General features: G+C 41.5%; 3 protein-coding genes across 5 annotated transcripts in view; 2 read left to right on the top strand and 1 right to left on the bottom strand.

Annotated features, from left to right (window-relative positions):
• The window catches only part of LOC306981750 (FERM, ARHGEF and pleckstrin domain-containing protein 1-like), a gene marked incomplete at its 3' end in the record, with an annotated part of 61,193 nt that extends 59,744 nt beyond the window's left edge, over window positions 1-1,449 (top strand). For both annotated transcript variants that reach the window (XM_079581393.1, XM_079581394.1), the window contains exons 25-27: window positions 260-367; window positions 450-601; window positions 1,374-1,449. In XM_079581393.1, coding sequence (XP_079437519.1) covers window positions 260-367; window positions 450-601; window positions 1,374-1,449 — 336 coding nt within the window. The remainder of the gene's footprint in view (window positions 1-259; window positions 368-449; window positions 602-1,373) is intronic.
• Window positions 1,450-2,978: 1,529 nt separating this feature from the next.
• LOC306982142 (gamma-glutamylaminecyclotransferase-like) lies at window positions 2,979-5,044 on the bottom strand. The gene is made up of 2 exons (XM_079581949.1): window positions 4,574-5,044; window positions 2,979-3,134 (listed from the first exon to the last, which is right to left on the bottom strand). Exons 1-2 carry the CDS (start codon window positions 5,011-5,013, stop codon window positions 3,095-3,097), a joined length of 480 nt encoding a protein of 159 aa, XP_079438075.1. The 5' UTR covers window positions 5,014-5,044; the 3' UTR covers window positions 2,979-3,094.
• A 2,490-nt stretch (window positions 5,045-7,534) lies between these two features.
• On the top strand, window positions 7,535-22,867 carry arl13b (ADP-ribosylation factor-like 13b). 2 transcript variants are annotated; one of them, XM_079581406.1, is made up of 10 exons: window positions 7,535-8,100; window positions 9,597-9,667; window positions 9,747-9,996; window positions 18,944-19,049; window positions 19,126-19,328; window positions 19,410-19,524; window positions 20,507-20,651; window positions 21,198-21,320; window positions 21,641-21,709; window positions 22,773-22,856. In XM_079581406.1, the coding sequence occupies exons 1-10, from the start codon at window positions 8,042-8,044 to the stop codon at window positions 22,784-22,786; spliced, it is 1,155 nt and encodes a 384-aa protein (XP_079437532.1). In that variant the 5' UTR covers window positions 7,535-8,041; the 3' UTR covers window positions 22,787-22,856. The 2 variants fall into 2 exon arrangements, with proteins under 2 accessions (XP_079437532.1, XP_079437531.1); XM_079581405.1 differs by having other exon boundaries at window positions 7,536-8,100; window positions 22,621-22,867.
• The last annotated feature ends 1,083 nt before the right edge of the window (window positions 22,868-23,950 follow it).

A 23,950-nucleotide genomic window follows, 5' to 3' on the forward strand; every position in this document is an offset into this window, starting at 1 on the left:
CCCTTCACCTGACATTATGACATCATCACATTCTAAATGGTGAACGCCGCCTATTGATCCTGGAGCGGATGGAGAGTAAAGGCGCTATGCTAACCACCTGAGCATCCACTGGGTCACTCAATGTTGCTGCGTCACTGCAATAAAATGATAATAATTACTAACAACAGACGTTATTCATCTAAATAAATCATCCTGCCAAAGGATTAAAGCCTGTCATATGCACTTGTTTTACGTTTGACGCTCCTGCTTCTCGTCCCAGAACCAGCTCTCGGGAAACTTGCTGCGCAAATTCAAGAACAGCAACGGCTGGCAGAAACTGTGGGTCGTCTTCACCAACTTCAGCCTCTTCTTCTACAAGTCCCACCAGGTCGGCTCCCTTTAACCTTCCCCTTTGACCTCAGCGACTCATGACTCACTCTTTCTTTCTGTTTTTAAACTGTTTTGTACAGGACGACTACCCCCTGGCCAGCCTCCCCCTGCTGGGCTACTCCGTCACCGTCCCGTCCGAGTCGGAAAACATCCACAAAGACTACGTTTTCAAACTGCATTTCAAATCCCACGTGTACTACTTCAGATCGGAGAGCGAGTACACGTTCGAGAGGTACTTTTTTATGGCTATAGTGTAATATTAACTCCATATTTCAACACAGTGGTTTGTTCTATTGTATTTTAATGATTTACTGTTAGTTAACCCCTTAACTCCCACCTGAAGCGAGCACAGTTTCTCCAGTTTGGCTTTACCCCAATCCAAAAGCTTCTGGAAAAAAAGGTGAGAAAATAGCGACAGAACTGAGACGAAAACAATGAAGATGTGACAAAAAAGTGAGAAAACTTTGACAAAAATGTGACGAAAAAATTACAAAAATGTGACAAAAAATGACAAAAAAATGACAAAAAAATGACAAATGTGACAAAAAATGACAAAAAAATGACAAAAAATGACAAAAAAAGGACAAAAAATGACCCAAAAAAATGACAAAAAATGTGACAAAAAATGACAAAAAAATGACAAAAAAATGACAAAAAATGTGACAAAAAAATTACCCAAAAAAATGACACAAAATGTGACAAAAAAGACAAAAAAAATGACCAAAAATTGATTAAAAAAATGACCAAAAAATGATTTTAAAAAAATGACAAAAAAGTTACAAAATGTGTTGAATACCCCCCCAAAAAAAGATGGAAAAAAGTCTGACGTGTGGAAAAAGATCCATTTAGATGAGTTTTGCAGATCTTAGCTTTCAAATGAGGCGTTACACTGCCCTACAGGATTCGGGTAAAGCTGAACTGGAGTAAATGCACTCGGTTCAGGCGGGAGTTAAGAGGTGAACAAGTGTTTTCTCGAGTCTCTGATCAACTATTGCTTGTTTCAGGTGGATGGAAGTCATCCGCAGCGCCACCTGCTCCTCCAGCCGCTCACTGCCCACCACCCGGAAAGACCTTTACTGAAACACTTTGTTCCTCTGGGGTGGATCTATGGACTTCAGCCAAGCACAAACACCGGAACAGAAATGACCTGCCACCTCGCACACCTCCTACGACCTGCACCTTCTCCAACACACGACGTTCTTAGCTCCACAACTGTCGGAAACTTTACCTGCCATCAAGTGTGTAAATAATGTTCATTTTATCCCCGCGAGTGTTAAGAAGTCTTCGGGGGGACACTGCCAAAAAAATAATCAGACATTCTGCGTAATATATGTACAGAATCCAGCTGCTGAGCTCGCGTGAGGAGAGAGTATCTTTTGTAGGACTATCTGTAAGAAATGGATCAATGTCAAACTGCCGTCGCGTGCTATTATTGTATCAACTTTTGTACAGCTCTCCGTCCACTGTGAAATGTCTTTTTATTAACTCATTTCAACTCGTTTCCTGCCACGAAGAATGTGTTCTTCATCTGCTGCCAAATTACACTCCTGTGTTTTTATAATGTTAAATAAAATACTATACGTATGTTTGGGAGTGAGGCTTTTATTGCACTTTTATCGACACTGGAACAAACTAGACAAGAGGAAAGAACCAGAAGGTAAGTACAGAATAAAAAACGGTGCTTATTCAGCTATGGCAACGGTTAAAGGTGCATTATGCAACTTTTTATGTTGATATTTTACTCTAGGACGCTCCAGGATCAATTGTTTGGAAGGTTTTCACTGCTCTCACCTACAAAACAACTGACCCTGGAGCGTTGTAGAGACCACTGTGTTTGAAAGTACAAGTGTTATGCTGACCACCAGCCACTGGGTCACTACAAGGTCAAATATGCACAATAGAAACTTTCATTTTCTTACAAAAAGTTGCAAAATACACCTTTAAAGTGATAGTCTGTAAGTTTTCAAAGCAAGGAGTTGAGTGAAATTTGAAAGTAACCACAAAGCCCTTCTTAGTTCACAAAATGAGAGCAGGAACAGAACAATCAAGCTCCTCCCCCTCCCTCCTGATTGGACCTGACGGGCTGGTTCACAGGAAGGGCTCGTCTCATTGGTCGACACAGGAGGATACTAAATTCTGATTAGTAGCTGAGATCCGGGAAGGAGGGACTTAAAAATATATATAATTTTTTTTTTACTTCACATTTAAATGCAAGACCAGGTGGTCAGTTTTGCACATTTTATAAAACATTTAGACTTCCAGACTATCACTTTAAGAAACGTATTACAAATGTGAAATCAATAAGGTAGAAAGGTGTATTTTTGAGACTCACATTCCCTGAGTACACAACACTACACAAAATACCCTCTATAGTATTATGTTCACTTTTCATTAGTATTCCTGAATGTTCAAGTGTTTAACAACTACCCAAACCAATTAAGCTACAAGAATATATACAGATCAGCCCTATATATTCTTGTGTAGCTTAATTGGTACATTCTACTTTAATATAGATTTAATATTCATTATCTAATTGCAGAGCTCTGAAAACTCCCTGAATCCACCGTACACTAGTCGTACTCGTGTCTAAAATACACATCAGCTTATCCTGTACATTCGCCACAATCCAGTCTCGTGTCTTTCGTTAGTGTCAGCCCCAAGCATGGATAAATGGCGAAGGTGGAGCCAGGGAAGGGCGTCTGACTGATTAGAGAGCTATGCCAGATCACTCCACGTAAGCAGGAAGACTATTAGCCGGGACGGCCCTGGAAGGAGAAGCCAAAGTCAAATCACACACAAACCAATCAATCATTTCCGTTTGATTATGCAGCACTCGGATTCTGACAGACTTGTTTCTAAACCCCGTCAGTTAGCAGAGGGGAGGTTTTTCAGTTGGTTGAGAACAAGTCACGACTGAAAGCATTTTTAAGCATATTTTACGTATTTAAGGCCACACCTATTGTGAATCATCGGTTTCATCACACATATCCAAGACTTTAGCTTGGACTTTAGTGCAGAAAGCTTTCACTTGTGTGGCCTGCCCCCTTGTCGGGCTGATTCTTGTGTCCGGAGGAGGAATTCTGGGTAAAATTTTCACAGTTGAGATCCGCTTCCTTCACTTAGCCCCCAGCTGAACCGGACACATTGTCTTCAGCTTGGCTTTGCCCAAATCTAAAAGAAAAGTGTCAGTAGCAACACAATTCAGACCAAAATGAGGATGAAAAAGCCACAAAAACAATTTAAAAAAATTAAAAAAAAGTAGAAATGTAACAAAGTGGCGAAAAAGTGATGAAAGTGTGAGGAAAAAGATCCTTCTTGCTCAGTTATGTAGTAGGTCACTGGACTATAGGCTGTCACATTTTAGATTTGGGTAAAGCTGAAACGGAGAAAATTCACTTTTTACCAATTAAATGTTATTTAAAAGGTACACTGCGTAACATTTTGGACTATACTGTTGCCATCAGTACAAAACATGCTCCTAATGACCAGCTCCACACAGAAAATGCAACGACGGCAGTGAGAAATCAAAGAATGGATTTGGATGGGAACCAGTGTTCATTTTGAAAACATATTTTATTTTAGTTTTAGTCTTTTGACTAAAATGTAACTTAATTTTTGTCAAAATTTAGTCAAAAAAACTTTTCAATTTTAGTCTAGTTTTGGTCGACTAAAATTGCATGTCAATTTAGTCGACTAAAATGAAGACTAATTTAGTCGACTTATTAAGAGAGAGAGATTTTATTCACAGTTTTAGTCTCATGAGAAACTTTTTATTTAGTTTTAGTCCAATTTTAGTCGTCAAAAATATCACTTTGACTAAAATTAAGACTAAATATTTTAGTCGACAAAATTAACACTGATGGGAACCTAGCCTACATTCTAAAAAACTCTACTGACTTTAGTCGACATCTCCATGGAAAGGAGCTGGAGGCGGACCCACTCCCGGTAAAGTTATGTCATAAAAGCTTGTATTTCAAATTAATCTTTGGGGTAAAATTCTCCGCGGTGTGGCTTTAAAGAGGCCTACTTCACCATCAGAGCGCTGCACATCGAAACACAAATGATTCAAGTGAGTTTGGGAACTCGTCACGCACCATCACAATCACCAAAGACAAACTGTGACCTAATCTCTGCTTACAAAAGTCTTTCTAACTTAACGGATTGATTTGTATTTTATCCATCTCGTGCCTCTCTCTCCACGTACTTCAGCCCGTGTTCCCCGTACGAGTCGTAGCTCTCGTGCGTTGGCAGGGTGGTCCACTCCGGCCTGTATGTCTTGGTGGTGTATAAAAAGGCTTCGGTGACACTCCCGGGCGCCGGCGTCTCCCCGTCCTCCTGCGCCGCCCACTCTTTCACCTCCAGCTTCGTCGCCGTCCTCTGGTAGTGAGCGGGAACGCCCTCGAAAGCATCCAAGAACTCCAACATCTGGTCGTCCACCTCATAGATCTCCCCGTGGACCTGGTGGCCCTGGCCCGGGATGTTGAGGAGGTACGGGATGTTGTGAACGCCGGCGATCACCAGGGGGAACTTCTCCGCCGTCTTGGCCGTGCCGACGAACTGCGTCCGGCCATTGGAGCGGTCGAACATGCGGCAGTAGTTGGGCTGGCCCTTTTTCAATGTCCCGTACACAAAGACACGGGTCATGCTGGACACACGGGAGGACAGGAGTCTAAAAAACAAAAGGAAGATCAGAAGTTAGACGGCAGTTGAAAAATTCGCGTAATCGTGCACTTCCACAAATACATATTTTAACCTCTTACCCCCCGCCTTAACATTAACGAGTGCATTTTCCCCAGTTCGGCTTTTTATTATTATTTTTTTGATCGGCATCATCAGCAAAAAGAGCGGGAAAGGTGGTCGTAGAAACAGAAGCAAAATCATTCATATAAATAATGAATAATAATGGTCCCAAAATTGAACCTTGTGGTGCACCATATATAGATACAGACGGCATCTCTGGAATTGCCCATATATGGTCATGTTTAAAAACAGTTAAGGGGGAAAAACAAGTTGGAGAAAAATCTAAACTTTCTCTAATTATTCAAAAACTACTTTAACAAATGCTGAGTTATGAATATATTTTTCTACAAAATAAAGATACAAAGACATGGAGAGGAGCAAAGTGGTTCAACAGCCCATAAATACATAAAAAACTGAGAATGCTAACAGAATGCTACATGTTAGCATCGGGCTAATGCTAACGGTTAGCTAGCGCTAGCTAAAACTGCCTTTTTTCACTTCTACTAAACAATCTGCTGTGAGAAAATATCCATACGGGCCCGATTTACACTTGACTTTATTTATGTGATAAATAAGTTCATATTCCACCAGAAAATGGCTAAAAAGAGTGACAATTATGTTTCTCTAAAGATTCTATTTTTCCCCCTCGGCGAAGCCACGCCCCCTTCTATGACGAGATGCCGTCTGTATCTATACTGGGCTTTACCAAAATTTAAAAGCTTCTCGACTGGAGAGCAACAATGTAACGCCTCATTTGAAAGCTAAGACCCACAAAAGTGACTATTCCACATTTTTGTCATATTTTTGTTGTTTTTTTTAATCATTTTTTGTTGCGTTTTTCTCACGTTTTTGTTGACTTTTCATCCTCTTTTTCTCGCTATTTTGACGCTTTTCTTTTTAGCTTTTCGATTTGGGTAAAGCTCGGTTGAGGCGGGACTGGTGGCCCTAGAGCCAGTGGCCCTTCTGTGCTCTTCCATTAACTCAAGAAGCTGTGAACAAAAGCGACATAACAGGCCACAGCTCAGTGGAGAGGAATCCAAATGCTGAACCGGATCATGATCTGTTGCGTAATAAGGATAGTTCCAGTAATTACAGCCATAAACATGATCAAAGTCAAACAATCAGCATTCTAATAGTTGCCACCAAATACATCTCAGCTGCACTAATGCTAAAGGCTTTTAAGTTTAGTCATGTCACGTGAACGCAACTAGAAAAAGAAAGTCCATGCAATAAAAAACAGAATTTGATTTATCTTTAGCCTATAGTACATGAGCAACAGTGCAGAATGTTGACACCTGGACTATAGCTTACATGCTGCACGAACACCTTCATGCATTCGGACATGAATAAACAAAACGAGCGAGGACAAGACGGCAGAGGCGTGAAAGTGTTGCATAAACGGTCAGCGACTTACCTGCAACAAGAACAAAGCAAACAGCAACAGTTTTCATACAGACTGATTACTCACCGGGCGGCCAGATTTTATTATGTAGGGCAGCGGCTGAGCGCATGCGCAGTCACTACATGGTGATAGCGGATGTTTAACCTGTTCGACTCGACCGGCCAGTGATGGGCCGGGAAACTACATTCTTTTTCCTAGGATGGGAAAGGGCTTTTTCAATGAATTTGAGTGATTTTAAGTGTTCATTTTGACAGCATATTTTAATTTAGTTTTAGTCTTATTAGTCTTTTGACGAAAGTGTAATTAAATTTTAGTCGAGATTAATTCCTTTTTTTTTTTTTTTTTTTTTTTTTTTTTAGTTCAGTTTTATTCGACTAAAATTGCAAGTACATTTAGTCGACTAAATTTAAGACAAATTTCTTCGACTTTGCATTTTAATATTCATATCATATTTATATTATATTATATATATATATTTATTTATTTGACTAAAATTATGACTACATATTTTTTATCGACGAAATTAACACTGGTCTACGGGTAGTTGTTCTCAAATATGGCCTTTCCCATCCTAGGAAAATAAATATCAAGTCCGGGAAGTCATGGCAGTTGGTCACAAGGGGGCGCTGTTCCAACCTTTTCAGAGTAAATGACTTTTTTTTAGACTAGTTCAGAAACCATGAGTGACATGACGCTAAATACAATGCGCTCTTTGTTTTCAGTGAAGCTAGCCAACCCTAGCTAATAGCGTACCAAAAAATCACGCTGTTTTATAAATACCACCGAGAAAGCAACAAAAGATTACTCTAAATAATAACCACATTATTTCTCATTTACTCGTTTAGTCATTTGCTCTGACAAACACACTGACAAACAATTAATTATGTGGAAAAAATACCACCAATGTGTATCCTATTTTTGCCAGTAAATGCTGATATCCGTACGTTTTTCATAATACTCTAGCTCTAGTTTTACTCCAATCCACATGGTGTCGCACTGGTTTATTCTTTACAACAAAAGAAGAAGAAGAAGACGGTCTTTACATGACGTAATGACGTCTGCAGCCTAGCAGCGGCGACACGGCGTAAACAAAGCAGACCGTTATTTAAGCTAATGGACTTGTCGGTCACGAATGGTCAGTTTTATCCATGTCTGACCTTTATTTAGCGCCATAACGAGCGCATCGCAGCAGGAGCCGATGTCTCGCCCGTTTCGGTTGTGGCTAAACCGAAACAAAGGAGCCGCCGCGATGAGGACGTGAGATTAGCTCGAGGTGGCTAACGCAGATCTGGGATTATTACCATTTTACAGCTTTGTCATAACAAACACACGGATGGATCGCCGCACGTTCCTCAGGGGTGAAACATAAGCTTAATGTTCTTTGTAAACTGTTAGTGCTAGCTATGTAGCGTTAGCTGAAGCTATCTCCTGCTGGACCGACACTGACTGGACCTGGGGCGCTTGGAGAGGCTGACGCGCCTGCCTGGATGAATGACCACTTGATCGCTGTCATCTGGGACTTGGACTGCGATGTTTAGTCTGATGGCGAACTGTTGTAACTGGCTTAAACGATGGAGAGAACCGGCGAGGTGAGTTTTTGTTTTATTTACTGAGATTATTCTGATGAAGTCACTTTTCATCCATCCATCGACCCAAAACATCTCCATTTGCACTAATTACAGATATGACATAGACATTATGTAAAAACAAAACACACAGGGCTGACAGAATCCCCTTTTTTAGGATAATCCAATCAAATCAGTTATTAGTTTGTAGTAATAAAGTGATATTTGAGTGTTTACCACCTCCCATATATAATGAGATAACCATTACAGTCAGTCTGCCCCCCCTGTGCCCGTGTGTAACATTGGGGATAGTGTAATAACTTGACCAGAATGAGCGCTTTAAACCACGTGGTGCATGTGAGGCATTTGATCCTTTGGAATTACCCAGAAATCCTCCCCTAATCCCACGGCAGGTCTCCTGGGTGCACGTCGAACTGTCACAGCCTTCATGAGCAGAAGAAGAAGAAGAAGAAGCGTGGTCATGGGTGCGAGTCGGTTCACTTTTCTCCCTCTCACTGATTAGATAGATCTGCTCACTTTGATGAAGTCCAGCTGGCTTCAGAGGACGGTCAGATGGATAGTTTGTTTAATGTCTTTTCGGCGGAAGTTTCGAAGTTAAGTACCCAGTCTTATTGTTTTGTAACCTTTGGCTTTATTCCTTAATCTGTCAAACCGGGATATCGTAGAACAGTGTTGCAGAAATTGGAGGTGTGCGTTGGGTTTTTCCTTGGTGGATTTTTCACTTCTGCCTCTTACCAACTAGTGTATAAGACCTGAAGAGGCCTGTCATTTCAGGCTGTTCCCCCAGACTGTGGGACGCCCTGCCCCTGGCCCTGTTGACTCTTTTAAAAAGGATCTGTTTAAGAAAGCTTTTGGTTGATGGGTTTTCACTAGTGTCACTTTAATTTTACATATGCATATACATGTTTATGTTGTTTGTTTTTTACCTATTCTCTTCCAGCTCTTTGTGATTTCATCTGTGGAAAGCGCTTTAGAAATAAACTTTACTTACTTACTATTGTGAATCCTGTTTGACAGACAAAACGATTTAACCACCGGTGTTTTTTGACCAAATGTTTGGCCTCAAGGCAAATGTACTGAAAACTGACTTTTGACACCAAGTTCCAGTTCCTGCGTGTGATGATGAGGATTATAACATCTGGTTCTGCAAAAAAAAAAGTATTGTATTGCACTCTTTTTTGGATTAGAGAATAATCATGAATCCAAAATCCGTACTCATTGCCAAATAAAGTGTTATTTAGTACTAGTATTGTAAACCCAGCAGGGATCAGGTCCCAGGTACCCAGCTGAGAGTTGGGGGTGACCTCCAAATGCCTCAGAGAAGATGAACGATTACACATCGCTTTATCAAAATGTAATAGGCTTACTTCTGCGTCAGAACATGTAATACCTGTTGGCTTATTTAGTTCATATTGGTAAAGGGCACCTTTGTGCATTAAGCTGTCTAATACTTGGACTGTTTACTCTGTCTGTGTTGACGTTTGTCCTTCCCTCCACAGGAAAGTGACTTTGGTCATGGTGGGACTAGACAATGCGGGGAAAACAGCCACCGTCCGAGGGATTCAAGGAGGTTGGAGCCTTTTTTGCCACATTTCACAGTTGGATGTTTCCAAAGCACCGTCTTTAACCTTTGTCTCCATCTCTTTCAGAAAACCCCCAAGACGTAGCCCCCACCGTGGGATTCTCCAAAGTGGACATGAAGCAGGGAAAGTTCGAGGTGACTATTTTTGACCTGGGAGGAGGAAAGAGGATCAGAGGAATTTGGAAGAATTACTACTCGGAGTCTCACGGCGTGGTGTTTGTGGTGGATTCTACGGACGTGCAGAGGATCCAGGAGACGCGCGAGACCATGGCCGAGGTCCTGCAGCATCCACGGATATCAGGGAAACCCGTGCTCGTGTAAGAGAGAAGCTACTGTAGATATTCACTATGTACATGTACTTACGCCGGACTGTACCTGAGGGTTTGACCACTGATTTACACTGATTTACTCTGATTTACTCTGATTTACACTGATTTACAATAAATTAACACTGATTTACACTGATTTACACTGATTTACTCTGATTTACACTGATTTACACTGATTTACACTGATTTACAATAAATTAACACTGATTTACACTGATTTACACTGATTTACAATAAATTAACACTGATTTACACTGATTTACACTGATTTACAATAAATTAACACTGATTTACACTGATTTACACTGATTTACAATAAATTAACACTGATTTACACTGATTTACACTGATTTACTCTGATTTACACTAAATTAACACTGATTTACATTGATTTACTCTGATTTACACTAAATTAACACAGATTTACACTGATATACACTGATTTACACTGATTTACTCTGATTTACACTAAATTAACACTGATTTGCACTGATATACACTGATTTACACTGATTTACTCTGATTTACTCTGATTTACACTAAATTAACACTGATTTACACTGATATACACTGATTTACACTGATTTACACTGATTTACACTGATTTACTCTGATTTACACTAAAGTAACATTGATTTACACTGATTTACATGAGCCATGACTTCATTCTTTAAAGGGTATCTAACCCCCCCTTCCAGAGGCTCAGCCTGAGAGTGTCAGATTTGAAAATCTCAACAGAAAAGGGGCGTTGCCTGGAGGACTAAGGGGCACGCGGGAGGGGTGAGGGGTGGGAGGGGTTTCGGGGTCTGATTGACAGGCCTGAGTCATTTGACTAACGATGCACTCGCAACGCTCCTCGTAAACAAAGTTCGAGCACAGCGAGCTAACTTATTTAGCAACATGGTGAGACAGCTCGACAGCTCTCTTTACACAGGACAGGCATCGTGGCAGACAGCGGCCTTGTACCCGAGACTGCTCTGAGGCGCGGGGTTATTTTATTAGTGATTCCGCTGTCATTTACAAAGCTAACGGCTTAGCATTGAGCTAGATCGATGTTAGCATCGCAGCTAAGGGACCAAACGTAACTGTCCTGGCTGCTTTCAGAATCTACCGATCTATTTTAGATGTAGACTTTTCACTGTGGTCTACATAAACATTGCAGATGTATCTCAGTGTCACAAGCAGAGAATGTGTGAGGTATAGAGACTTGATTATATGTATTACAAAGCTTTATTTTATTTCTCTCACAGCAAAGTGCACAAAACATGTCACATAAAAAAAAAAATATTGTGCAAGAACACTGTCCTAGAAATAGTTTTCGGTTGGTCATTGAAGATAAAGCAGATAAATCATCCATGTTTATCTAAAGGCTTAACTAAGGGTCTGTAACATTAGGCTCTTGGGTCCACAGTCATTTCTATTATTACTACATTTAGTGAATTACAGGTTTAACCAATGTTACACACGCACTGAACTACCACTAAATGATGAGTAAAGGCTATAATAAAGTCTTTACATGTATGCTTATTTAGTTGAAATAGTGAAAATGATAGATCTTATTTTTTTGGTAAGTTTTCTTACTTAATTTTGTACTTCCTGGCTTTTACAACATTGCAATTACCCAATGCAATTTTTCTTTTGTTAACCTTACAACGACAATATCAATCAATCAATAATGACAGTTTATCTTTCATTTGAGGATCAAGCTGCATGTGGTACTCTATTCACTTAGTCTACCTAGATGTGTGCAATAAACAAATTGAACAAATACAATTTAAATTAATACTTGCCATACAATATCGAACTTGACTGTTTAATACTTAATTTATGGAATCAGAACTAGAACACACTGAACTGAATTTTTAAATGTGGCTCGATCATCCATCAAACTTTGATACGCCTTTTAGATTGATATAATTACAGTTATGAGGGGAAAAGGCATTAAAAACATAGCAGTAAAGCTGAATTCTTGCATCCACAGTTGAGCTACAGGATGGCTTAAATTAACCAAGTAGCAGTAGCTCATGTACAGTATGCTGCATGCATGCAGGTCTTCTCAATGCACGGGAGACAAAGTTGACTTCTTATGGCTATACAGTTGTTGGGTTGCAGGTTAGTGTTCTAAAGGCCTATAATGTTATATAGAGGTACAATTATTTCATTTTTGAGGAAATGTTTGGTCTTGTATAAGAAAGATAATGGACCCAGTGACTGAAATTAGTGATCATTTTTGTAATTCATACATTTATTTTTTTGGCTGCAACTTGTGAAAGTGTAATGCAGTTAATATGAAAAACTGGCTCCTGCCTCCCCACTGGGGAGTGTGACATCACATTATAGAACCTGCAATCCAGCAATACCAACTAAAATAATTACACATGCACCATTAAGTTTTCAGCTTCTAGAGACAAAGTGGTGCTGGTTCTACCTCACCAAACCATCCTGTGAAATATCTGACAGAAACAGCTAAAGGCTTCATTTTGTTCTTGGATTGCTGATCAGTGTCTACAATTAAATCTTGCATGGAACATTGATTTCATCTACTATGTTGTCCAGTGGCATGTCAGCTTATAGAATTCTTCATATTGCAATGTTTACTCCCATCGTTCTATATGTGGTTGGCGACTGTCCTTGTCCAATGTGCCTCCATTTCCAGAAACATTCTTTCTTTGCCCGATAGAGAGGTCGTCTGAAAATGTGATTTGAAATGTTATAAAAAAAAAAAAAACACACACTAAGACATGAATTACTTTAAAAGGGAAGTCTGTCATCAATATACTCATCAAATGCATCAACGTGTGATCCGATACATACAGTGGACATGAAGAATGGTTTGCATGCATTTTCTCCACCTCTTTCTCCACCTCTGACTCTGCATGGACAAGAAAAGTCTGTTACAACTCAGCATACATTTTTGCGTGCAAGATGTGTTAGCATCATTCTAATTTACATTTAAAATATAGTCCTCAATAAGGCAAAAAACTGTTTTCAATGAGAAGAAATATAAACCACTTGGGGAAATAGTAATATAAACAAAATGATAGGTGTCAACAAATGCATTTATTGGTCAACACTAAAAACGATTCTCCCACTTACTGGTGTAAAATACAATACTCCTATGCTACATTTGTTAGAATTTTAATGCGAGTTGAGCAATATTGTGATGTGCTCACCTACAGGTACTTATGACAGTTCAAATGAGTGGCCAGTCCTGTCTTGCACACACCTCAAGCTGGAAAATCCAGAAAACCACTCATACACGGGCTTTTTTCATCCACTGGACTTTGGTTCATGGTTAGCCACTTCTCTCAGGCAACACAGTCTGCATTCTGAAAAGATTGTGTTCCATACTGCCAGGCCAGTCTGAAAATATAATAATGCATATTCCACAGTCAATCCATAATCATCTGAGAATTCTAATGGTAACTGGTGCATTATTTCCCTGTAATCGCACAGTTCGTCTGAAAATCATCTTCTATATCACTCCACTGCAGCAATTTCCACAGTAATGATTAAAAATTAAGCTACTATTGTTGTGGAAGTCGCTTTAGATAAATCATCTGAAAAAACTGACTCTGCGTTGTGCAGTAAACCTGTGTAATACACAGCTTCTTGTTGTTTAATCCTTACTTATTCTACATTTGCTAAACTAGCACTATAGCCTAGCATTATAAACTAGCTATGTAATCTACGTATTATATTTGCCACACAAAATAATCAAGCCAAAACTTAACATGCTCACCTTATGTCCTCTTGAAAAATCTGGACCTGTGCCTGCTCACAGCCTCCTGCTTGTCTGGCCTCTCATACTGGGCACAGAGTGGTTCAGGCACAGGTACTTTGTCTGTGTGCTCCTGGTATGGGAGAGGATCCTCAACCACACTTTCAAACAGCAGGGCCATTAGTTGGTCAATGTAGACTGTAAACAAAGCACAAAACATTTGTCTTTGTAAAAGCATTGGTTGTGTTGTTTTTAATGTGACATACCTGAGGTAGCTCTGGTCTTCAAGGCTCGCACGGTGTAGTCGCCACGTTTGTACTTTGGGTACACTATCGCATACCGCAGTACACCTTCAAGTGTTGTAGCATGTGACCTTGTAGCATTTTCATTGTAGTGCAGGGCAGCAATTTGCAACCTACAACATTTTTAGGTACAGATTCACACAACTTTTTTTTTTTTTAAATGTATGTATGTATTACCTAGCTAACATTCCTCTGAAGGAGAAGCCTGCACTTTTGGGGGAGAACCTAATTATCAGGCTGTGGAAGGCCTCAAGGGTTGACGTGTGGTACACCGGGCTGATTTTCTCCACATCCTTCACAAAGCGTGGAGCCAACACAATGTCACTGAGCCTCTCACATGCTGCTGTGCCTACAGAGTAAATTACCATGACATAATTGTAAAGCAGTTTTTGTTTCGAATGACAATGCCAACCTTACATTTTTGAAATGTACATAAAATACAATGAGTAAAGGGCCAGTATTACTGATAACAAATGCAAAACTTACTTGGTTTGAGCCACACTCTTGACCCTTCCCCAACCAGAGGCCCGTGTAGGCACCGAGGGAACAGGGCATTGTCGTGCGTGTGCACATTCTGCATGTGGTTGGCCACAGACGTCCACTTAGCGACAGCCTCTTGTCCCGAGGTGGAAGTCGAAGCTGCCCAATAGAGGTGATTTACCACGCTTTTTCTCCACTGGCCAGCGTCCTGGGTGCTCTTTCTCTTTGCGAGCTCATCAATTTTTTTCCCAATTCCTAGAGTTTAAAATACATATTTACTAAATGCAGAATAACCATAATATTACACAGCATTCCCCAAATGCATACCCTTTCCCATGTGCCATGGGTCAAAGTAGTGCCTGATTTCCTTCTTTTCCTCCCTTAAAAACTTCTGAACGCCGGTGTGTCGGTCCGTCACAATGGCCTCCACATTGACACCCCTCTCTTCCAGCATAGTCAGACTACGCACAAAGCCCTCCTTCTCCATGCGCACGCTGTTTCCAACCTCATTGCTCTAATAAGACAAAAAATAAATTAGGTGCTGAAATGCACAGAGTGATCCCAAATTACATATTGAAACATTCCTTGAATTCCATTACCTGGACTAGCTGGATGTCAATGACTTTGTTATTACTGAGATTCATCATCGTGTAACTGCCATATTTGGCCGAATGTCCTACACGAATGCAAGTTGTACGTTAGCTGACTTTTACTTCTGATAAATGTTAATGAAATGTATTTACCAGGTGAATCTGCCCGCATGTCCCCACCCAGTGACACAGAGCCGCTTTCAAGAGCCTCCCTGATGAGGTCCTCCTGCTCCAGCTTCCACTGCCAGTTGACCGTAGGGATGAGGAGCTTTGCCTGATGCCTGTAGAAGCACTGCTCTGACAGTCCCTGAATATTGAAGGCCCTCAAGAACTATAAAAGGAAAAAATAGGTTATCAACTGATAATAGATGGAAACAAAATCCAAACAAAATAATTTGTGCTGTACCTTTGAAATCTGGCTAAAGGATGAGCCGGTGAACAGCACAGCAGCACAGAGCTGTAGGTTTCCAGCTGGGATGTTGTTCACCATGGGCTGACTGGACCACTGACTGGAGAACTCACAGCGAGGACACTGTTGAGTGACCCGAAGCAGTGTGCCGACTGTAATGGTGTCCACAGCACAACGACCAGTGCAGACAGGACAGCGCCTGAACAGCTCCAGCAGTTGGTCCTCGTGAACAATATATTTTTTGTCCTTGTGTGGAGGGACTTCAGTGGGAATGCTATATAAAATAAAGGATATTTCATCCCTCAAAAAACCAGGACGCTGTATATATTTTTTCTATTAAAAAGCTAGATTTCCTTTTTACCTTGAACAGTTCACAGTGCTGGCACTGTCATCGATGTGGAAGCTGGGGTCAGACGCTGACACCTCACACCTTCTCCTTTTTAAAGGTGTAGAGGCTGCTCTGGGACTGTCAGGAAGAGGGATTTCCATCAGGTCCTCAGTACCACAACCGACGCTTGTGTAAGCGGTCCGGGCTTGAGTAGCTGTACAAAACACAAACAAAATAAACAAACATGTTAAAAATGGCCGTAATTATCATTTACACAAAACAGAGTGTTTTTAGAAATAAAATGACTGTATAAACAATAAAAAGAGATATCACCTTTGCTTCGCCTGCTCGGCTTCACATTGGCCTGGACACTTGCATGCCTTACAATGACTGGATCAGTCTGGCAGCCAAATTCTCTGGTCACTGGCTGAAAACGTAAAAATACATATTATTTTTAAAATGTACACTACAGAAGAAGGGTAATGTGTTACATTTCCTTAGTGCATTTAATTGTTGTCTAATGCAGATTAGTGAACGTAAGCCAACATATGGATCCCAGCACCTGAGCACCCAATAACCATACGGTCCACCTGGAGTGGTCAGCCCTCTCGCCCCTCACTGACCACGATCACATATCACACGAGCGCGCGCGGAGCCACGGGCACCTGCCCGGTCAGTTTAGCCACACATTAGATGATAGCTATCCGTTAGCTTTATAGGTTAGCTTGTAGATGCACTCACGTTTTGCGCAGCTGTTGTCAAATATGAAAGCTACTGTCATCGCGAAAATGTAGACTAGTTTGGTGCTCAGTCTCAAGCACAATTACGCGCGGTCTCAGCGTAACTTTGTTGTGCAGACTGATGCATTAGCCACTCCCGCTAGCTACAAAAGGCTATAAAAGTTCACATGTCATAATATACAGCGGTGTAACTGTCAGCTCACCGTCTCATGCGGTTCATAGCTCTCTGTTTGAGCGGGGTTAGAGAGTTGCCAGGCAGCTGATGGATGCAGACTGCTGTTCCTCTGCCCAAGTCAAGTGAACGAGTGCGGGGCGCACCGCTTGGAGCACACGCAGCCACAAGCCTCACCCAGTGCATCGTTTATTTACACGCCAGATCCCGCATTGTTTGAGACACTACTACAATCTATTTCAACGTGCACTATCGAAATTCTACTTACATGACATTAGTAGCAGTTTTAGGTTGTTGTTATTCTCACTCACCTCAGATTGGCGCCTGAAAGCGTCCTGCTGGCGGGGCAGCAGTGTCGGTGGGCTCAGTCGTGGAAGAACAAGGGTGGGGACTGCCTCATTCTTCAAACGAAGAACCTTACTGTAGCCCAGCTCAAACTCCAAGGAGTTGGCGAAGGAATCGCAAGCAAAATGTTGGTTGCAAACTCCAGCACGAGGCGGGAGTTCGCAGTTTTCCCCCAGGCCAATTGCGCGCAGCCACTGGCGCCTAATTTCTAAGTCCTGAGGAAAGTAATGTAAACCTACAGAACTATGACAACCTACAACACTACACTTTCTCCCCATCCTAACAAACAAGACTACAACACTACACCTAATATTACACAATACAGAACACTAAATACAGCTAACCTAGCTAATTCTTATGCTAAATGCTACTAATCTCTCACTAAGACTAAACTACAACTAAATCTAATAACTATCTAAACTACGACAAGCTAATAAATCTAACTAAAAGCTATGCTAATAAATCTAACTAAAAGCTATGCTAATAAATCTAACTAAAAGCTATGTAATAAATCTAACTAAAAGCTACGCTAATAAATCGCAAACCTGAAAATCGATATAAAGACACTCGCTATTCCAAACTCCAACTCGCTACGGGGGCGTGTGCGGAGTGGGCTGCTTTTATACTCCACAGAAGAGAGGCCGCTGACGTCGGCGCCCTCCTGCTGACGTAAGCGCCCCGCTCAGAGCTAATCACGAAGGAAACCAACAGTAAAGCATGTAATGCACTCGATAAGGTGCAGATGGCGCCACACAGACGGTTTTGGACACAAAGACAGGATTTCAACAAATATGCACTAAATTGTTAAAATAGTGACAGATACATGTAGACAACACTATAAGATACCCATTTATACAACTTAGCTAGAAAAAAAAGTTGATTTTGGGGTTAGTTGTTCTTTAACATCTTTTAACCTCTTAACCAAGCGCATTTTCTCCTGTTCAGTTTTACCCAAATCTAAAAGCTTCTCGACTGAAGCTTACAGACTATAGGCCAGTGTAACACCTACAAAATTAACTAAGTAACTTTTTTGTTTCGGTGTCGCTGTGTTTTTGTCACATTATTCACACTGTGTTGTAGTGTTTTTGTATTTATTTTATCACATTTTCTGTCTTTTTTTTTTTTTTTCATTGCTTTTTTTAAAGCTTTTTTGTCATGTTTTTGTCACTTTTTTGTCACCTTTTAGTCGTGTTCTTGTTGCTTCTTTATTGTGTTCTTGTTGCTTTTCTGGTACGTTTTTTTACGCTCATTTGTTGCTTCTTTTGTTTCATTTTTATTCTTGTTTTCAAGAATCTTTTAGATTTGGGTGAAGCCAAACTGGAGAAAATGTGGTCGGTTCAGGGGGGGGTGAGAGGTTAAGGTGAAACACAGCAGGTTTCTCCCACTCGTATTCGTTCACAAATATTGACAGATTTGACATCCACGTGTCCTGTGAAAACGCGATAATCCAAATATGGTATTTTTTCTTCTGCAAAGGAAAAATATTATGCACACTTGTTGCAAAACTTCAAGGCTGATTTTATTTTTGTTGCACTCGACTTCAGCACTTTAGTCGCTGCTACAGACTCCAAACCTTACAGTCTTCGGCTGAGCAAGAGTTTTTCAGAGGGATTTTTTAATATCTAATTCCCAGCCTGATTTATTTATTAGCTTTGAACCAAAAAAAAAAAACAAGGCAAAGTTTTTATAGATATTTTCACTTATTCATAAACTAAACAAGATCCAAAATCCCCTCTGAAGAAATCTTTGTTTCTCATATGTCACAAAATCAAAGTTATGCTCAGTGTTATTGTGTTTTTGGTGAATCATGTGATGCAAAGATCACTTTACTCTGTTTTGTTGTGGTAGCCTTGCCAACAAACAGGACAAGGACGGGGCGCTGGCTGAAGCGGACATCATCGAAAACCTGTCGCTGGAGAAGCTTGTTAACGAGAACAAGTGCCTCTGTCAGATCGTGAGTGTTTGTGCACCTGCTGGGCCGCACTTACCCTCAAGAGGAGCCTTTGTAAACTTCTCTCTCTTCACCCCAGGAACCGTGCTCGGCCGTGTTGGGCTACGGCAAGAAGGTGGACAAGTCCATCAAGAAGGGCCTCAACTGGCTCCTCCACAACATCGCCAAAGACTACGAGGCCATCGCCGAGCGCGTGCTGAGGGACACGGCCGAGCAGCAGGCCCTGGAGGAGCAGGACAAGAAGGAGAGGGCGGAGAGAGTGCGGAGGATCCGAGAGGAGAGGTGAGCCTGTCAAACAAACACCGATAAGTTCTTCTGAAGGGTTTTGAAGCTGGCATGGTTACGGTCTGGTCTTGTGCACAGAGAGCGAGAAGAGCGCGAGGAAGCAGAAAGGGAGGGGCGGCAACTCGATGAAGAGGAGCTCGATGAAGAGAACACGCCAAACCCGTTCCAGCCCATCGGGAACGTCATCAGCGAAGTGCGTGTTTCAGATTCACACGGAAAACTGACGCCAAGAGTGATGAACGAGGCTGAGTACTGTGCAACGATACCAGTATACGGTATTGGGGAAAAAGTTTAGGTACTACCGGTATCGAACAAAATAGTAAACGAGCATGAAGTAAACGAGCATGAAAACGCAACAAAAAAGTTCCAAAAAGTGACTTAATAAAGCCACAGAAAAGCAACAAAAAGAACAACAAAATGTGAAACAAAGTGGCAAACAAAAAGCAGCAAAAAAAAAAAGGGGTTAAAAAAAAGGGGTTGAAATGACATGAAAAAGAATGTGAGTTCTTCTAGGTCTTAGCTTTCAAATGAGGCCTACAGGCTGTGAGCTCCAAGAAGCTTTTGGATTTGGGTAAAGCTGAACTGGGAAAAAATGCACTTGTTTGGGGTAAGAGGTAAATACATTTTAAAAAAAAGTGTGGCCATTGTGTGCCCCATTTTTTTTTTTAACCAAATTTTCCCCTCATTTTTGTTTATTTTTCCATCCATCCATTTTCTTCCGCTTTATCCGGGGCCGGGTCGCGGGGGCAGCAGTCTCAGCAGAGATGCCCAAACTTCCCGATCCACACACACCTCCTCCAGCTGTTCTTGGGGGACCCCGAGGCGACACCAGGCCAGCTCGGAGACATAGTCCCACCAGCGTCTTCCACGAGACCTTGCTTTTGTTTATTTTTATCACAAATATTTTCCCTATTTTTTTTTCCTTTTTACACATTTTTTCCTTATTTTTGCTACAATTTCACCCCAATTGTCCTCCAAATGATTCCTCATTTTTTCCACACATTTCCTAACATTGAGGATGAACCAAATGTGCAGATCTTTCACACATTATCGTCCTGTTTTCTGGTTGTAGATGACATATTTTCGTATAGGTATCGTAAGTAGTAATGTTAAGGTATCCGGTATCGTTAAAGTACTGGTACCCAGCCCTAATGATGATTGAATGTTGGTTACAGAATGATGACAAAGAAAAAGTGAGGAAAAGGCAAATAGAGCTAATAGAGGGAAAGCTCAAAGACGACGGTGGGCTGGAGGAAGAGGAGGAGGACAATGACGAAGAGCCAAATGACACAAGACAAAAGTGTGAAAATGGCAGCACAGGTGAGTCCAGAATGTAGGATTTCTATATAGTTTTTCAGTATCAGACTGCTCTCTAAGAACAAATAAACAGTTAAACGAAGTCTCTAAGCGTTCTCAGCTCACTGTATCGGTGGTGCATGAGATCTCGCTCTGAACATGAATGAAATAGCGCATTCATTAACTTAAATCAAACCAAGCGTAATGAAATGAGGAGTAATTTAAAGTGACAGGGGACTAGGCATACGTTCGGCAGCTCATCTCCAAAGCCACAGATTAAATCTGCTTTGATTATCTTTACGCCGGGAGACAAGCAATAAAGATTGGTCTGTCACCAATCAGAATGCGAAGAGCGGAGTTCGCTAGTCAAATTAAGCCAGCGCCTCCTGCCAACTCTCTTTACTAAACTCAGCGTGTCGCCACATAATTACTCACCAGGAACATGCTAAATGAATGGAACAATTAATGATAACAGTGGGTAATAATTAGAATGTCTCTAGTCTAATGATGAAGGTTTAAGAAGCAAAGGGAAAGAGCGACTTTTTCATTTCTAATAACTTTGTGTCACAGCGACGGTGGGCGAGCAGAACAAGAAGAAGACGAGGAAGCTGCATTTAAAGAGGAAGCACAGAGTGGACCCTCTGAAGACAGATGAGGGGCCGACGGAAAGCCCCACGCCCCCGCCTCCTCCAGGTGGGTCTGACCGGGAGCACCTGGAGCAAAGCCTTTTAGTCACATTTGTACACAGCCACATGTACACCTGCACACATATATACACGTATACTGACTTTGGTTTATGCAGTCTGTAAACTGAGGATCGACGGGTTAAACGTTAAACATCTGATACAATAACGATGAAGAAAACCCTCAGCAGCAAACACACTTTTCCATATTGTGCAACATATTTCTGTTAGAAACTTTTCTGTAACTAAGCCATGAACTAGATTCCAAACAGGATGGAGTCTTTGTTTTGCAGACATGTCCTTATTAGTGTGCATTACCTTGTGTTTTAGTGGGATGGGCCACGCCCAAAGCTTCTAGACTGCCAAAACTAGAGCCACTTGGGGACTCGAGGCGTTCTGGTAATGCAGCCTGTGATGTTGTGTTCTCGTCATCTCATTAACTCAACTCGTGCCTTTCTCTGTTATGCACATATGTTGCCATACTAACACATGCATGATTCTCCTTCAGACAAGATCAGTGTTTCTACTGCACACAGACGCAGAGGTGGGAGAGTAACGTCATACTTTAACACAATGTCGTTTCTCCGTCATCCAGGGAGTGTAGTGAGACTCAAAAAAGATGAATCAAAACAACTGGACTTACTTTAAAAACGAGCTGACAGTTTCACATCGTGCTGTCTCTGGGTATTCACCATCCTTGTCCACCGTGTCTATATCTGATGGGTGTGGTCACCATGGCGACAGCTCTGAGGAGGCTGTCTGGATGTCAGCTCTTTTATTAAAGTAAGTCCAGTTGTTTGGATTCATCTTTTTTTTTTAGTTAAAGTGTAACGTTTCTTTGAAAGAATTTGACTCAAGTACAAGTAAAAAGTAGTGACCCAATAGTACTTGGAGAAAATGTTACTCGAGTACTGTGAGTGACTGAGCGGAAAAGCCTGATTAACTTTCAACGATGCCGTAAATTGTGATATTTCCAGAGAAAATTCCACAACACAAAGCACATTTGAGTTTTTCATTTAAATCTATTGTTGGCGTGTGAGTGTGGTCTGAAACACTGAACTCCGTCTGCCCTCTGAGCTGACTTTGAATGACCCCCTCCCCGTCACCTCTTCATTTCCCTCTGAGTTGACCGGGCATGTTTTGGATGTATGTGGACTCTTCACGGAGCAGACCTCTTCACCTCCCCCCCCTCACATTCCCGCCTCACGTCTGCTCGGCCTGTGTCGTCGCTGCCGTCTCTCTGTAGGCTGACTTTGGTGTCCGGACTCGGCTGTACTGACGCCCCTTCAACCTTTCTTTGTCCTTTACAGATTTTTTCAAGAAGCCACTGCCGCCCGTCGCCGTCGCCAACAGGCCTGGCCCGCGGCCAAACGGCGACACTCATGATGTTGTTTTTTAACCTCCTTGTTCTCCATGAGGTTCACAACTCACGGCTCTCCCTTTTTTGCTTTTCTTTTTCAAGCAAGCGGAGTGTAACCGAAACGTCCGAGTGTGGGACAAAGCGGCCAGTGGATGTGGATGGACGACATGAACCAGAGACTAGTCATGGTTCCAGAGACGCTTTATGAGAATTATGTCCACGCCTGACATATGAATGCCATGTTCGTAAAGTCTAACGTGGGCTGAGCTTTTCTATATCAGTGTTTAGACGGTGTCTGTGCTCGGCTTTATTTTTATCGACGCCTGTATCCTTCCCCGGGTTGTTTACAGACCACTACAAATAAAAAAGAATGTTGATCATTATCCAGTTTTCCCACGAAACTACATTTGCCGGGGCACAAAACCAGCAGCCGGGCCTCATGTGGATAGAGCTGGAGTCGTCTCGAGTGTTTTTCACAGACGACTGCTTCAAATCAAATCATTTTTAGGTCCCGTTTTACGTTAATGGTGTGAAATGAGGATGAGTCACAGCCCAGTCACTCACAAGCGCCGCTTACGGAAATTGTTCTCAGAGGCAGAATCGCTGTAAGATTGGTATAATTTGCTTCACTGTGCTGTACATAAAAAGGGTTACACTACATAATCATGTATTTTTTAAGCTTTTTATTATTTTTTTTATAGCCAACAACAAAAGCTTAATTGTTTTTTTTCTTGGCACACTGTCACTGACTTTACGAATCTTACCAGCATGTCGTGTGCAAACAGAAATCGTCCACAGGGCTATTTTTACATGTGGAAGTGTTTACATTCCATTTGTTTCTCCCTCTGGGGGCTGAGCGCCCCCCAGGCTCGCAGCCTCAGGTGGGCCCTTAGGTCTGGCGTTACTGTTCCTGTTTTTGGACTTGTCAGCCGCGCCGGGAGGATATCACAAAATAGCTCAAATTCCCTAAAAAACACAGATCTTGGAACAGCCCGGTGTCCCAGTTTCCCTTTGGACAGCGTGTGCAGAGAGAGGGGGGGGCATCAATACTCCCCCAGTTTGGAATGTCTAACTTTGGAAAAGTCAAAGTACCTCACGGACATGTTCATGTTACAGATTCGTGTCTTCTTTGGAAACTAACCATCGTTGTTGTTACGAATGTAGATGTTTAAGATATTTTTTTATGCAGCTTTGACTTTTATAACGGCACAATAAAAAGACTGAATCACAACAAAACCCTTTTATTACTATTATTTATGCATCGTTCATTTTTACCTGAC

The sequence above is a fragment of the Gobius niger genome, assembly GCF_951799975.1.
Source record: "Gobius niger genome assembly, chromosome: 23".
Taxonomy (NCBI): domain Eukaryota; kingdom Metazoa; phylum Chordata; class Actinopteri; order Gobiiformes; family Gobiidae; genus Gobius; species Gobius niger.